The 17,731-nt window shown below is 39.5% G+C and overlaps 1 protein-coding gene across 2 annotated transcripts in view; it reads right to left on the bottom strand.

Moving 5' to 3' along the window:
• LOC140364814 (neuropilin-1a-like) overlaps positions 1-17,731 on the bottom strand; it is a 123,522-nt gene that overhangs the window by 25,809 nt on the left and 79,982 nt on the right. For both annotated transcript variants that reach the window (XM_072451185.1, XM_072451186.1), the window contains exons 7-8: positions 8,082-8,237; positions 2,200-2,344 (exon numbers count right to left, since the gene is read on the bottom strand). In XM_072451185.1, coding sequence (XP_072307286.1) covers positions 2,200-2,344; positions 8,082-8,237 — 301 coding nt within the window. The remainder of the gene's footprint in view (positions 1-2,199; positions 2,345-8,081; positions 8,238-17,731) is intronic.

Here is a 17,731-nt window from a genome sequence, read left to right as displayed (position 1 = left end):
GCCATGTGTGCTAAAGCCATGCTCCGTGCGCAGACGGCAGCCCACATGACAAGGACCCACATGCACTCACTGTGGATGTGCAGCGACTTTTGGTTCCAATGCTTTTCTCTGCTGACTCAAAATGCAACGACTGGACCACTAGGCAAATAGATTTGTTTCATTCATGTTTTTTTTCAACGTCTGGGAATAATGAATGACCTGTCACCTTTTTGCGCCTCAAAAAACTGCTTAAGCTCGTAAAAAAAAAGAAAAAAAAAGCTGGAGTTGTGTTTAGTTTAATTCACGTAGTTTCATTAAACATGTCTACGAGCTCATCTTCTTTGCTCCTTCAAACCGCCATTTTCCAGTTTTGTGACGTCATAAGTTGAGCTTCCTGATCTTCTGTGCTTTTTAAAGTCCATAAATCATATGCAGAGTAATCCTGGACATTTCTGCCATCAAATCCCATTCCTTACAACTGCGTGTTTACATCAGCATGTCGGGGGAAAGCTAGCTTTTGTTTAATTCTCTCTGCTGCCAGTAGAAAACGAAAACGTGCGGAAACGACTGACTGAGATGACTGACTGTAATGTGTGGTTTTCCATACATACATTCGTTTTTGCGTTGAACTGCTAGTTGCCATGTTACTTAGATTAGCTGTGCTGCTTTGTGTCACTTCCTACTTTTACCAGAAGGGGGCAGCAGACACTAAACCAACTGTTCAAAGGGACTACCACTACCAATAATCCTTTTTCATACAGACTCATGTCTGTATGAAAGTGAAATACCTATGCCGTCCAAATCTGTTTTCAAAAGCCAGAATTCTGAGCAACATTCATCCTTTTAACAATATTTCAATAGATTGCTAATCAGCATTCCATACCTTCCCTCACAAACCCAAGGCCATTTCGTAAAAAAAGGCAAGAGAAGAGACGAGCCATGCCAAAATCAAAGCAGACACCCAGCTAAAAGCGAGGCCCACCCATCTCCGCAACACACGGGTGCTATCTGGCTGCCAGCTGCCCGCACCATTCATAATAAATGAGCCGGCTACGACCAAACATAAATAGCTAATTCGTGCACCACAGTTCCATTATGCTGCAGCTGAGTGTGTCGTAAAAAGATGCGTTCTCACACTTGGCAACAAGAAGGTGTTTGTGCGACAGGGAATGGTTGAGAAAACAGGAAAAGCGTGGAGAAACGGCGTCATGTGCTGAGCAAAAGTGTCCTTGCAAATGGATTCTAGTGTGTGGACAGAGTTGGAGGTTAAAGGTGCACTATGTAACCTTCCTGGCGGTGGGCATGAAGTGGCTTTTACTTCGTTTAATGTATGTATTTCACTTCTAAAATGTGAAAAACGTCAAACCTAACCCCGATGGAGCAGAAAGAAGAACAATCTTTTATTAGTTGCTGTTCTTGGAATGTCCCACAGTATGGCATTAAACTGATCGGTCTCCATGGAAACAAGCTACAGCTCATACCTGTGGAGAGGCGAGCCCACTCACAGAAAGAATGCATGTTTTTCAAGGTACGCAGGACAAGAGTGTGACTTCAGCCAATCACAGGCTGGTCTGTAGTCATGTGAGTAATTTGATCACATGACCACAGTAACAGCCGACTCACTGGTCTCAGGGTGAAAATGGGTTTGATGGCAAATTGGCCCAGCATCTAGTCAAATAATTCAACTCTTTTTTTCTGAACAGGGCACAGTTAGTATCATATTTAACATTTATTTTCAAAAATTCAAAAGATTCAAAAAATGTCACACTATAAATGCATGTTTTTCGTTGCTTTTTCTATGTATGGAATGGACTAAACTCAAGACAGAGAAGTTGAATGCCAAACAGCGGGACATTTCGAGCAACATGATGTCTTTTAAGTGTCAGTTAGTGTCTATGTCAGTGTCAGCCACCTCAGCCTCTCCATCTCCTACTCTTTGTCACCATTTTTTGTCAAATTTGTCATTCTCTCACTCTTTCTTCAACTGTTGGGTCTAAGTGCTAAACTGCATCCTTTCCATCATCTATTCATTGCACTTCATTTATAGATTTAAGTCTCTACGGGGGGGAAATTGTACATATTTTATCATGACAACCAACGTTAGCATTTTAGACCTAAAGCAAATACATCAAAGTCTTGCTCCAGTCAGACCTAGTTCGTGTTTGCGAGCAGGAGCAGAGATGAATGATTGCCTATGGATCTGGATCTGCAGCGCCTTACCTGATGTCTTACAGCCGTACACCTCAAAACGCAGCGCAATGCCAGTTTCCCAGGAAACGGGCCGGATGCGAAGGTAGCGTGTTAGCGTGGGTCTGGGCAGCATTGTCTGGGCAACATCTGTGGGGTTGGTGTTGCCGTGGAAAACCTGAATGAGAAAATGAATTGATAAGTAAAAGTTATTGACGTTTGGTGGAAAGACCTTGGTTGTGATAAATCAGTAGCAGAGGAACATGGAGCAAGAGCAAGCGTTTCTTTCAGGGAGGATGAGATAAAGATGCTGCTGCTGAAGTGGGGAAAAGGGAAACATCTGAAATTGTTTATCAGAGCAGGATAAATAATTTCCCTGTCAGTTGCAAAATGGTCACAGCAGTTTCTTACAGTTTTTTACACACGTGCTGCACTAAGCTTAGGCCTAAACCAAGTGCAATGTATAACAAGAAAAAGAAAAACGCCACCTTTTATTCCATATTTTCAACTGAGTACATGCAGTCTTTGCAAAATATGACTATAACTAGTATCTAGTTTTACATTTTTTTGGAAAGAGAATGAGTAATATTATTATTATTATTATTATTATTTTCTTTTCTTTTTATCTTTATCTTTATCTTTTAATTTTAATTTTAATTTTAACTTTTGTCTTTGTCTTTGTCTTTGTCTTTATCTTTTTATTTTATTTATTTATTTTTTCCTCCATTTCCTATCACGTTATAAGAGGAGTTTTGTTAATAAGAGTTTTTTGTTTTGTTCATAAGAGTTCTCCTGTATCTATTGCGTTGAAACACCGAAATTTCCCCATGTGTGGACAATAAAGGATTATCTTATCTTATTATTTTGATTTAGGATCAAATTATTAACATTTTACTAGCTGCTATATATTTACACATATGATTGGTTCATTTGATGTTGATCTGTATTTATGCTGCCAATATTGATATCTTATTCTGCTGCTAATTAGACATTTATTATCACTTTCAGATGTATAACTCCTTATTACTGCTTATTTGCATGATGTTCAGACAGTTTTGTACATGAATAAGTGTTAATGAGTAAAAACTACATTTCTATGGTGCAAACCCTCAAAAATAACCTTATTATCCAAGGCTGATCATGTTAAAAAAATGTCTTAAAATCATAATACAAAGCAGTAATAAGGAGTTTATCAATAGAAAAGTGTCTATAGAGCAACAAAATAAGGTTATACAGAGTAATACATTAATTAATACTGACTAAATAAATACTAATGGACATGGAATTAAGCACTTACAAGTCTGTATATTATATATCTCAATAAGCACACACTACGGCATGAGCGAATGGCCTTTTCGTCTCCTGACGACTCCCTCTGTGCCAGCGCCGGTGTTTAAAGGTTACACATGACACTTTACTATTATAGACACATGTCCCCCATGCGCCTCACCCTTTCCTCCTCCTGCTCCATCACTGCTCATTGTGCGTAATATAATCCCAGCGGTCACCTCACGACCTCCTGACCTCATCCGCTAAGTAGCTCTGCTTATGTAGTATATGACGATGACGCCCTTCACTTTAGCACGAGCAAACAAGTTAAACGCAGGGCCAGTGACACAGTTCTTTTCTATATGCTAAATATGTTTGTCTGGGAGCTTGCTACATTATAAATAAAGGAATAAGTCATTAATTCATGAATTCATTAGCGATTAGCATTCATTTGTTTGCATTAAGTGTTTAGCATCAATGTGTTTATTTGTTTACTGATTCATTCATTTTTGTCCAGATTTTGTTCTGTATTTCTATTGAACCATTTATGTTTTCTATCAACAATTTAGTCCTAACCGAAAAATAATAATAAAATGTATCTTAAAAAATACATAAAAATAATCTGACCTTAATTTTAATTTGATATTTAATTATGTATTGTATAAATCATATTTCCAGTGGCCATTGTAATATTAATTTAGTGCCCAAATTGAGTCCAATCCTATTATTGAAGCCACATTCAACACTGTGAACTTTATGGATAGTTGCTTTTGACAACAATAACCACAGCGGCCAGTGAAATATAAAAATAAATAAATAAAAAGCAGCACCTTGCCATTAGCCAATAGTGCCAATGTTCCCTTGTGTCACCAGGTCCCGAAGCGCTACCTAGACCTTTCAGCCACTCGCTCGCAGTAAAGTGCCCCCTTTCTTCCCGAGCTAAGCTAACGCCGCTAAACTGCAGTCTCAGCATGTTGCAAATGGTGTCCCACCGAACAGAAGCACTTTAGAAAGGAAAAAAAAAACAGAAAAAGCATGTACAGTGCTCAGTGGAAGCCTTAAAGCCACCACTTTACCCAGGGGAGAGTGTTGTTTGGAGGGGACATAAAAGAAGTAAGCCCTGGGGCACGAGTTGGAAGCAACAGCAAAAAGCAGACTGGAGCTGGTTTTGGATGCGATGCTATTACACGACTTCCTCCGGCGCAGTACAAAAGCTTTGAAACATTTTCATTTTATGTTTCAAAGGATAAAATTTCATAGATTTCAATTCGGGTGCAGGTAAAAAGAAATGGTTCTGAATTTTTACCAATATAGAGCCAAAAATTCTGTTTGGAGATACGGATAGGAAGGATATTTCAAGACATTTCAAACAATAATTTAGAGAAATGTTTTTTTAATTTACTCATTTCCACCGTATCCCAGCTTACTTTGATCTTTTATCTGTCACGGGGGCAATAAATCTGATTTCCATTTTAGTTGTCAAAAAAATGATATTTTCTTGATTGTGTTTGATGATGCTAATTCACAAAATGAAATTATTACTGTATTACTTGTGTGTTACTTTAATAAATAGATGTCCTTCCAATCACAATTAAGTCGCCTGAAAGCTGAACAAACACATTGAAGTGAACTTTGAACCAGTTACAAGTTAGTGTCTTCACCAGAGCCGGCCCAGCCTATAAGCGAACTATGCAGCCGCATAGGGCCCCGAGACGTTAATAGGGCCCCCAATCTGGCAACCCGTCTTATGAGAAGTGCAGGCGCAGCGTGCGCCACTAGTGTAGTAGCGCTGCTGGCGCGGCAGCGATAGATCCATGGGCAGCGCACACAGCGGTAACATATAACACACAAACCGCATTTATTTGTAATGACAATCTGGCAACCGAGACACCAAACCTGCGCTGATTGGTCAACTTCATTGTGCGCGAGGAGCTCGAGAGCAAAACATAAACACAACAGAACGTGGTCCCTGCGTGGTCCTCATGTCCAGAGGAATATATCTCCTGGTGCCGAAAAACGAAAGAAGAAACTTCTTGACGATGTAAAGAAACTGCAAACTCAACAACACTCTCAGGTATTGAACTTCTCTTACAAAGAGACGGTTAATGCTGCTGTTTGAAACAACACGATTCTGTCACGTTAGTTCGCTCAGGCTGGAGGCGACGAGAGCTCTGCCCCGCACACAATAATATGTCTGAATGAAAGATAATAAGCTTAATATTTACACCAGCCCGGTAGTGTTAGCTGCAGGTGAGGCCGGTGAGGGGCGTCTATGCCCCGGGTCACTAAGAGGCGGAGATCCGGTCCGTCTCGTCCAGAACCTCTGACGTGAGACTTTGGAGTGAACAGTGTGCGGCCCTGTCCCGGGCCCCCGGGCCCCTGTCCCGGGCCCCTGAGCAGCCTCAGTCAGAGATGAGCTGGTTTGAGTTTGCATCCCTCTCTCTCACATCACCATGTGTGAGATCAATCGTGACTCGTGATGTCTGTTTTACTTTGACTTCTTAAAGTGCAATGAGAGGAACGTAAAGGTTTATGCACGTAAGGTCCATCAGCCAATCACATCGCAGCATTGTTTCACGTCCAGTGTGTGATGTTCAGATCAGAACAAACATTTATATTGTAATTCACTTTTAATAGAGCAATAAAACATTTCAATTTATTTAAAAAGCATCATTAGACTATTTGTTATAAATTATAATAAATTGATAGTGAAAAATAACCAGACATATTATAATTACGTCTGTTATAGAATAATACTATATATTTTCATACAAAAGTGGCAAAGCTGCAGAAACGCAGTCGCTTCACTATAGCTAGGTTTGGACCTTCACTTCTCGTTCTGTTCATTCTCTGGGAATAACATGTTTGCACTGTTTTATCAGTGTTAATTGTTAATCAAGCAATGCTTATGCCATTTGTTTAATTTAATATAACTTGTTTTGTCACTTTAGCAAGAAGGAACAGTTGGGAGCAGTAAAAGATAAATTAGTAAGGATAACTATTACTTTTACATTTTCAGTTAAAATGAATCAATTTGATCATAATTATTTTTCATAGCCAATATTGTATTGAGTAATTAAGTACACTAATGTATTAATAACTGGCTTTAGTCATTTTCTCCTGGCACAGTTTCATCACATCATCATTTTATAGCATTACAACCTCAACATTTTACTCTTACTTTAGCCGGTTGGACCACATTAAAATGCAGCAGAAGACCCAAAAAAGGTCTGAAAATCTCTGGGGGAGAGCCCCCAGACCCCCCTGTTCATTAATTTAAACTGCTAATGTGGCTGTAGACCCTTAACGCCCACAAATACGTCCAAAAACATATCTGGCACGTGTGTTATTTGTTCAGGGAGTAGAGGTGATGTCAGCGGAATACCAAGTTGCATTGTGGGATTTAAGTTAGCAATATTTGAGCTTGTGAGGTGTTGAGAATAAACTAACTGGCAAACAGATGCCCTGGAGTTTTGGTACGCTTTGTTTGCGTTGAAGAAAGTTCCCATATGTGAATTGTTCACTGACAATGGTAATACAACTGATTCTGATGACGTGGTGAGGGCCCCCCAAAATGTTTTCGCTTAGGGCCCCCTGAAGGCTTGGGCCGGCCCTGGTCTTCACTATTCAACTTCCAAATCTGAATTTCTTTTAGCTGGAGTTTACCTTTTAATATTGTGTTTTATTATTTATTAAGGATTTACCCAGAGAAGAGTCCTCCCTTAACTCTACCCTGCAATATTTACACATCTCCAAAAGAACAGTTTAAGACCTTTAGCATATTTACCTCCGGATGAACTTTCTTTTGTTTGAATCCTTTCTTATGTTCTTCCTCCCAGCTGCTCAAACATGACAGCCTCGCTCATATATTCTCACCTTCTTTAAACTGCTATTTGTCAAGTCTCTGGTCATGCTAGCTTTCTGCGGTCTTGAGCTTGACGTAAAACATAAGTTAACATTCCTTCGCTAAACCTGGCTAAACCCCATGGCTACGTAGGCTACCGCTGCCTTGTGTGACCAATAAGCTCCAACACACGCTATTGCGGCTAGATTAGCAAAGCGCGCAAAGTGAATAATCACATGTCGGCAAGCCGGGGCCTGTGCGGTAAAGCCGGGTTTTCCCTATACTCTGCGTGTAACATGTACCGCGATGCATTTCAAAGGAGACAGCAAAGATGGGTTGTGTTAAGTGTAAGCATGTGCCGTGATGATTTTGGGTGAGATCATCTGGCAAAGAATCAAAGCGGGAAGAGTTATTCTGGGTTAGCTAGCATCTTTTTTTCATGTGGAGACAATTTAAATCAAGTTGCGGTGGTAAAAACTGATTTGCTTAATGGGCGTTTGATGGTTCTAATTGTTTGCTCGTATCTTTTGCCAGAATAAACACAAAAATAAATTACAAGTGAATCCTAAAATGACACATTGTGGTAGTGGAAAAAGGTCATATCATTACTTTTTTTCATCATGTAGGATATAATTTGATATGTAGGCAATAGATAGTACTAGGTGTTCTTAAAATCAGAAGTTGTCTGTGTTGAGCTGAACCAGAAGCAGTGTTAGCTCTGAAGCTTATGATTATGCTAAATGCTAATTGTCTATAGCTCCCAGAAACCGCCCTCGTCTTGACCTACTATGATTAAACATACCTTTTGTTTGGAGCCCTCCTTCAGCGTGATCCAATCTTCTCCGTTGGAGCTTACATCAACCTTGTAGGACGTCACAAAGTAGGTCTTCTTGGTCTCTTGTGAAATGGCGCCCTGTGTTCCGATGGCAGAGACGAACCGCAGAAACCCAAGGTCCACCTGAAGACAGAAAAATGAACTTGAGTTTTTGTCTGGATTTTTTTCTGGGGAAATTTTAGCAGATTTTCAAACTTAAAACAATGTATAAATTCAAATATAGGAAGCAGATATTCTTTCACTACAGCAAGTAAAGCATTCTGGACTAGCTACAAATGACATGGCTAGTTAGCAACTGGATGCTAACAGATAAATGCTTTGTGGACTATTGAAGACAATGTAGTCCGTAGAATTAGCAGAACAAGCGCAATAAAGTGTATATTTTCAAGTATGCAGACAACCTAATAGCATATTTGAATGCTCCTTAAAGTCATTTTTGCATATTTCAATTGCAACAGCGGACAAATGTATGAATCTTTCAGTACCTAGCCTTTGTTAATAATGCTCTGACAAGCTCGAGAGTTAAAAATACATGTTATATTAGATTCTGCTGGGCTTATAGCCTCATCAGTCGCTACCTGGAATTCAATAAACAGCAATGAAACGATACCAGCATTAATGAAAGAGCCACGGGATGACAACTTAATTTCCTGAGATGGGAGACAAGAGCTTATTGGATAAAAGTGAATATAAATTGCATTATCGGAATCGGCCAAAGGGAAAGAGAGATGGGGTAGAATATAAAAAATACATGGGGCTTTTAAGATATGCAAGGCTTTATAAAGTAATTACGGATCTCGGGACATAGAGGAGGGTTGTTGTTATTGCAAAGAAGCTCGGGCGAGTTGACGAAATCTATATACGAGTTGTCAGGGTTGGTGATGGGGAGCAGCGAGAGAGGCTGGTTCATGTCAGAGCTGAAGCATAACACGCTAATCCTCTGCCAGAAAAAGATAGACTTCTGTTGCTGTTTATATGGAAAAAACGCATAAAAAAAAAAAAAAAGCATAATAGAGAAGAAAAACGCACATATAAGTTGCACTGGAGTATGAAATGTGGTGTGTGAAAATAACAAATAATATCACATATAAGTCGCTCCGGAGTATAAGTATATAAATATAAATATAAGTATAAGTCGCACCCCGGCCAAAACTATGAAAAAAGGTGCGACTTATAGTCCGGAAAATACAGTACTTTAGGAGTTATATTGTACCAAATACAGATATGAAGGACTGGAGGAGAATGGGCCAACGGTCTCAGTTTGTATCCAAGAAACAGTACGTGCTACATGCTACCTCAACGCTAGCATCGCCTGTAGCGTTTTAACATCTACAAAACAATAGGTCCCTTTTCTGCCAACTTGAATTAGTGCTTGAAATACACATAATCGACAAGGACACATCTTCAAATAGGGAAAACGTTGTATTTCTCATTGAATTATACAGACCCATTGTCAAGCTTTCGGACTGAAAGAGTTTAACCAATGTACTACCCGACTGAAAATAACACCAAGACTGCTAGTCCATGAAAAGAACGATTCAGCTAGTTCTAGAAAATACACCACGGAAGCACTAGCACACATAACAAATGACTGGACCCTGACCCAAATTGACCCTTGGGTGGGCTACTTAACCCAAGCCCACTGTCTCTTCATCCATTACCCCAGAGCATGGAGGAAGGAGCGCTGTACACACGGAACTTTGCAATGCTAGCTTTCTGACAACCTAACCGCGGCTAACGCAGCTAACAGTAGTTTTGACAGGCTTGCGCTGACGATAATGAGAAGTAATGCAGGTGCGTGTGGATGGCGAGGGAGTAGAGGAGGAAGAGCAAAGGATCATGGGAGACAGGTCATTTAATGTTAGCGCGCTGTGGTAAGGGATAGCAGAGATGGTACGGATTACCAAGTCAACATGAAGAATCGCGGCATGTGAGATTTAATGCAGGGAGTGTGCAATGTGTGAGAAAGAAAGCCACAAAAAATGTCAACCAAAAATGTATATGTATGTATGTAGTTCCTAGCTTAAAAAATATACACAATTAGCAACAGGAATGCACTCAAAACCTGTAGTAAATCAGGAATAAACTGAGTCTAAACTAAATACATCATGCAGCCTACATCTCCAGACAACTTGTACCATGGTAACTCAACTCTACATCGTGCCACTTACATCCATTTAACTGAAATATATTGCATATAGCATGTCTACAAACCACTGTAATTGAGTGCTAGGCATGTTCCGTACATATATGCCTATATTACAGATTTACAGTGTCCAATTTGAACCCGAGGAGAGCTATTTCATTGCTAAAATGTTAAAACATCTGAAAATACCGCTGTTGGCCATAACCATGCAATCTTGTGGCAAGGAAACGGCCTTTTAAAACAGATTATTTTACGTCTTATACAGTTTAAGTATTCTCCATCATCAGTCTGTTGTCTGCTTATCCTCTTGTTGGCCATATTAAATGAACTGAGCCAGGAGTTTGAAGCGTGCAGCAGCGGTCATTCCTGTTTCGCAAATCCATTTCCACCGAGAAAAAAGGACAGAAACAGATGTGAATGAAGAAGTTGAGAGGGCAGAGAGGAAGAGGGAAAAGTCCTGGAAAAGCTGGTCTCAAGTTAAAATACTCTACCAATACTTCTAAGACTACTACAACTGCTTTAACTGCCCGTTTTGCTGGACGGCACTGATGCATCTGCAATTTATGCAAACAGCCTGGCACCTGTCCAGAGTCAATGTCGCCGTGTCCTTGGGCAAGGCACAGTTTGTCTCCATGTGTCTGCCAACATTGTGTATGAATGCTCAAGAGAGGCAGTTAAGCGCAGTTATGCAAATATGACATTTTATTGTATCCGGATCTGAGCCAGGATCTTGATCATAAGTACAGAAGGATTAGGTTCAGTCAGAAATACTATTACTACAAATATATCTACAATTGCTTCCATTACAATTACTGCAACCACTCAAACTACTACTACTACTTCCACAACTTTAGAGTGATATACATGAACTTAGCCATAACCAGGTTCCTAAACGTGACTAAAACCCTAACGTTTCCTACCATTTTCCAAACACTAATCTTCATTAATTATAACCATTACAGTAATTGTCCCATACTTAAAGTGGTAGTACCTCATTTTCTAACAGTGAAATAAGGAAGATGGTATTTAAACCTTTCTAACTCTTTCCTGGCTCTCAGAAATCCTTTTGCACGTCACTAGTACTGACACGCATCGATTTCTTTTGGCAGCAAGCACAACTTTAGATCGACTTTCTCAGACACAAAAGTGAAGCAAGGTGATATCCTTAAACAGCCAATCAGCTCTCATCCCAAAGCGTCCAGAGCATCATATAGTGACTCACAGGGCGCTGGCTTACAATGATGATAAAATCTTTTAATAATTAGATGAAGACAGTTCTGCTTTTACAATACACATTCTGGTGTGGGCACAGAATTGACTAATTATGAGGCAAACATTTATGGTACCCTTGCTTTAATATCCAGCACCAACCAACCTTCTCGCGGTAGGGTGAAGATGTTTGAAAAGATAAAATGTTTAATAATTAGACAACGACAGTGTGTAGAGTTCTGCTTTTACTATACACTTTCTGGGGTGGAAACAGAATGATCTAATTATGAGGCAAAAATGTTGGGTACCCTCGCTTTAATATCCAGCACCAACCAACTCTTGCCTTAGGGTGAGCGGCACCATGCCAACGAGCTCTGTCGCTTTGTTACTGCCAACTTTTTATTTCATTTTTAATCTTTTGTAAAACCTAATCAATCACAGAGTTCTCTTGTCAGATTTAGCTGCATGTTGCCTGACTGCGGCCTTGAAAACGCTGGCCCTGTGATGCTCAGACGTTTTGACATTGCAAATTCATTTGTGTGCGGCGTCGGGTTGCACTTTGGCAGACGCGATGAAAACACGGCACTCTTCTGACTCCGCTGAGGGTCCCGAGTGAAGGACATAGCCCCGGGTTCGCGTTGGCTGAGGAGACTGGATCAATTTCACAGGCGGGCCATGATAACAGGGCCGGCCTAATGAGCGAGCCATGATTTATTAATGTGCGCTTGTTAGAGGCACAATGCAGCCGGCCCGGGTGGAGCTCATGGCAGAGCGGGGGGGTCAGGCGGGCCGGGCTGTGAAGAGAAAGTCCAGTCCACACCACATGGACCGCAGCGCAAAACAAACATCATGATTACGAGTGGAAGATACGCCTGATCTACTTACATGAGATTTGGAAAGAAGCTATTTCCAGAGCTATATTATCTAATCCTTATTAATGGCAATGCAAAGTGTTGTTGTGTCCTTGAGCAAGACACACAAGACACCCGCCGTGCCTTTGTATGAGCATGGCAACCACATTTCCATCAGCATGCCCCAGGGCAGCTGTGGTATAGCTTAATGATTTGGTAAAACTCAAAGAAAGGTGATGGATCTGCCTCGAGCCCACCGCATTTAATGATACTGATGTGGTACAGGTCAGCTCTGTGGAGAGGCGACCCGCTCACCGTGCACATGCAAAGTGGTATAATTATCTGATGGGGTGTTCAGACTGTTAAAATGACATGTATAAAGCAGATTTATTTCTGATTTAATTCTGTTTCTTCCACCTATGCAGGTTTTGACTAGAAAACAAATGCTATAAAACACATGTGGCGGATATAAATGAAAAAGAGAATTTGATCAAGTTTGAAAAGTTATTAAAAGATTAATTGTATTTTGAATGCCAAATGCAACAGTTATTCTAAAAATCCACAAATTAACTGAAAAAAGCGCAGAAAAAAACAAAACAAAAACACTAATAATCAACACTTGATAATTAAAAACCTTTTGATTATCTGATTTCTCTTTGACACATAATGCACCCAGAAATCTGATAGGGTAATCTGATTATTCTAGTTATCTGACTTTTTTCCAGGTCATGTAAATGTACCACAAATAATGTATGTTTTTTAAGTTGAGCAATAATACATGTAATTAATACATACAGTAAACAAATACGTTTGGAACATTCCAGACAAATCCATAACTTCTCCACTAGAAAAGTTACACAATGTGCCTTTAACACGTTTGGCTCGATCAGGAAATGAACCACAAACAATCCCGTTAAACATAGTCTGCTATAAAACCTTAGAAACTTTGGCCATAAATGATATTGGTACCACTTTATAAAAAACAGAATAAGCCTTAATAAAGCATGAACAAATTAACTTATATAATAACTTAATTAATATTGAACAAAACATTGACAAAGCATGATGCAGGCTTAGTAAGTACTTCAGTAAAAGGTTATGTGGGGTATTCATTGTGTATTGATTGTAAAGCCTTAAGGGAACAGCTAAAGAAATGACCATGACAGTAAACAACAGAAATACTCATACATAATAATACTACAACAAAGTCCAGGATGTATTAGTTGTTGTTGCAGAGATAATATGACGGTAGCTCTATGTGTTATTACAGTCTGAGTCGGCCACACGGTTTGGGAGGAACTCTGAGGAAACAAGGAAAAGAACAGCGCGAGCCTCTATCTCTGCCACACGCTTGATTGGCTCCTAATTGAGTTGCAGGAGAAGCAGTTACTCAGCAAGAAAAAAAAGAGAAAAGTTTTGTGAATACTTAAAAAATCCATTGCGTGATAGACTCCTAATACTCTTCTGCTGCTGCTAGTCTAGGATAGAAAGTCATGATTTGGGCATTTATTACCTAAAACAGCTAAGTATTTTGAAGGCACTGACATAAGTATTTCTGTTGAGTACTTTAAAATGAATAATACATATATCTGTACATATCCTGCTGTTGCTACTACTACTATTAATACTATTGCGGGTTGTCAAAAGTATCGGAAAGCAGATACTAATTGATACTTAGGTAGTATTGGAATTAGAGACACATTTGAGCATGTACTGAAAATGAAATGAATAAAAATCACATAAATATGAGAAAATTGTCCCTTTCTTGACCAGATTTTTTATTATCTTGATTTGAATCATATTTAGTAAAAGACGACATGGGAACATAACGAAAGGCGACTCCCTAAAAGTTCAACATTTGGTTCTGGGTGTGTTTAATGTTCTGATTTTGTTATGATATATTGCTCTGACAATTTACTGCATGTCCTCCCTTCTCTTTCATCCCCATTTCACCAGAAACTGTCCTGTCTTATGAAGCCTACGGGCCAAAAAACTCTTTAAAATATATGTATACTGGTATATTGCGACTGAGTATCGAGTTTAATTTCTTTGTAGTGAAATCAAGTTAGTATTGTGACAACTGCTACTACTACAACTACCCCGACTACTACTACTCCTACTACTTCTACTACTTCTACTACTTCTACTACTTCTACTACTTCTACTACTCCTACTACTCCTACTACTTCTACTACTTCTACTCCTGCTGTGAAGTGTTGCTGAATAAATGACTGATTGATACTGTCATTTGTACAACCACTGATATTACAAATATTACTGAAGTAAAACTGTACCACGAGAAAAGTGCTAAATAAACTTTAATAGCCAGAACGTACTACAATTACAGGAGCGGATAGAACAACATTCCACCATCAGATGAAAAAACAAAACTCCCAAAAGAAAGAACTGGAAGACATTAAGGGGCGATGATGAAAAATTATACCAACGCTTCTATTTATGCAACTGAATACAATTTGAAGACATGAATTATTCATTACTCAAGCTGCATTTTTGTGACCATTTACTCTGGAATGTCTGTTAAGCATCTGTGATATTACTGTGTATCATTTGTACTGGATCAAGTATAGTAATGGTAATAATAATACAATTTACTTTGAATAACTGATTTGAATTGTATATTTCCATGGAACTCCAAAAACAATAAGTACTGATGCAACCACAACCGCTACTTCTGTACTCTGATACTCCCATTTCTAGTACCATGCAACTATTACTAAAGCTTTTACTGCTGCCATTTCAAAGTGCTATAAAACAACACCGCTGTAAAATACAATACAATTTAATAAAGCACTGACAAAGACTTAATTTATAATAAACAAATGGTTTATAAAGAATGATGCCGGCTCAGTAACTCAGTAGCTCATAAACAAGTTGTTCATTATGACCAATTGAAAAACTTTGTTCAAGGATATTAAAAGTGTAGTGATTATAAGATACTTCTACTACTACTACTACTACTACTACTACTACTACTACTACTACTACTACTACTACTACTACTACTACTACTGCTATTGCTACTATTACTACTACTACTACTGCTACTACCAGGGCCGGCCCAGCCTATAAGCGAACTAAGCAGCCGCGTAGGGCCCCGAGGCTTTAATAGGGCCCCCAATCTGGCAACCCGTCTTATGCGAAGTGCAAGCGCAGCGTGCGCCACTGGTGTAGTAGCGCTGCTGGCGCGGCAGCGCACACAGCGGTAACATAACGCACAAACCGCATTTATTTGTAATGACAATCTGGCAACCAAGACACCAAACCTGCTCTGATTGTGCAACTTCATTGTGCGCGAGGAGAACAAGAGCAAAACATAAACACAACACAACGTGGTCCTCATGTCCAGAGGAATATATCCCCCCGATGCCGAAAAACGAAAGAAGAAACTTCTTGACGATGTAAAGAAACTGCAAACTCAACAACACTCTCCAGGTATTGAACTTCTCTTACAAAGAGTTGGTTAATGCTGCTGTTTGAAACAACACAATTCTGTCACGTTAGTTCGCTCAGGCTGGAGGAGACGAGAGCTCTGCCCCGCGCACAATAATATGTCTGAATGAAAGATAATGAGCTTAACATTTACACCAGCCCCGTAGTGTTAGCTGCAGGTGAGGCCGGTGAGGGGCGTCTATGGCCCGGGTCACTAAGAGGCGGAGATCCGGTCCAGACGAGCGCCGTCTTGTCCAGAACCTCTGACGTGAAACTTTGGAGTGAACAGTGTGCGGCCCTGTCCCGGGCCCCCGGGCCCCTGTCCCGGGCCCCTGTGCAGCCTCAGTTAGAGATGAGCGGGTTTGAGTTTGCGTCCCTCTCTCTCACATCACCATGTGTGAGATCAATCGTGACTCGTGATGTCTGTTTGACTTCTTAAAGTGCAATGAGAGGAACGTAAAGGTTTATGCGTGTAAGGTCCATCAGCCAATCACATCGCAGCATTGTTTCATGCAGGAGTCCAGTGTGTGATGTTCCGATCAGAACAAACATTTATATTGTAATTCACTTTTAATAGAGCAATAAAACATTTCAATTTATTTAAAAAGCATCATTAGACTATTTGTTATAAATTATAATAAATTGATAGTGAAAAATAACCAGACATATTATAATTACGTCTGTTATAGAATAATACTATATATTTTTATACAAAAGTGGCAAAGCTGCAGAAACGCAGTCTCTTCACTATAGCTAGGTTTGGACCTTCACTTCTAGTTCTGTTCATTCTCTGGGAATAACATGTTTGCACTGTTTTATCAGTGTTAATTGTTAATCAAGCAACGCTTATGCCATTTGTTTAATTTAATATAACTTGTTTTGTCACTTTAGCAAGAAGGAACAGTTGGGAGCAGTAAAAGATAAATTAGTAAGGATAACTATTACTTTTACATTTTCAGTTAAAATGAATCAATTTGACCATAATTATTTTTCATAGCCAATATTGTATTGAGTAATTAAGTACACTAATGTATTAATAACTGGCTTTAGTCATTTTCTCCTGGCACAGTTTCATCACATCATCATTTTATAGCATTACAACCTCAACATTTTACTCTTACTTTAGCCGGTTGGACCACATTAAAATGCAGCAGAAGACCCAAAAAAGGTCTGAAAATTTCTACTTAATTTAAACTGCTAATGTGCTAATGTGGCTGTAGACCCTTAACGCCCACAAATACGCCCAAAAACATATCTGGGACGTGTGTTATTTGTACAGGGAGTAGAGGTGATGTCAGCGGAATACCAAGTTGCATTGTGGGATTTAAGTTATCAATATTTGAGCTTGTGAGGTGTTGAGAATAAACTAACTGGCAAACATATGCCCTGGAGTTTTGGTACGCTTTGTTTGCGTTGAAGAAAGTTCCCATATGTGAATTGTTCACTGACAATGGCAATAAAACTGATTCTGATGACGTGGTGAGGGGCCCCCAAAAATGTTTTCGCTTAGGGCCCCCTGAAGACTTGGGCCGGCCCTGGCTACTACTACTACTACTACTAATCACTTTTGCCTTCATTCCGGCATTTTGACCATTCTGATGACATGGCGTTTCAAAGACTCTATATTAGTAACTTATCTAAAACCAGTAGTAATCCTATTGTCCTGGAGTACACCCACCTAAAGCCCATAGCAGCCATTCTTTGCTCCTACACCACTTTTATCCCTCATTGGCAATAACAGAAAGAAGATGAACGCACTGGAGTATATGGAGCCATAAACGTAATAATACCAGATGATGATTTCTTTCTATATTGCTTTTATTGCAATAAAGGTGCGTTATGAACCTATAAATCTGGCTTTAAGAACCTGCGGAGATAATAGATGGAAGATAATTCATCATAATAATGCTCTCTGTATGGAAATGTGGGGGGAAAAAATGGAAATTAGCCCGCAGCCGACA

This window comes from Eucyclogobius newberryi, unplaced genomic scaffold, assembly GCF_026437365.1.
Source record: "Eucyclogobius newberryi isolate DKJ021-1_F unplaced genomic scaffold, fEucNew1.0.hap1 SCAF_18, whole genome shotgun sequence".
NCBI classification, from domain to species: domain Eukaryota; kingdom Metazoa; phylum Chordata; class Actinopteri; order Gobiiformes; family Gobiidae; genus Eucyclogobius; species Eucyclogobius newberryi.
The sequence above is the reverse complement of the archived record's forward strand: the minus strand, read 5'-3'. Positions and strand labels throughout refer to the sequence as shown.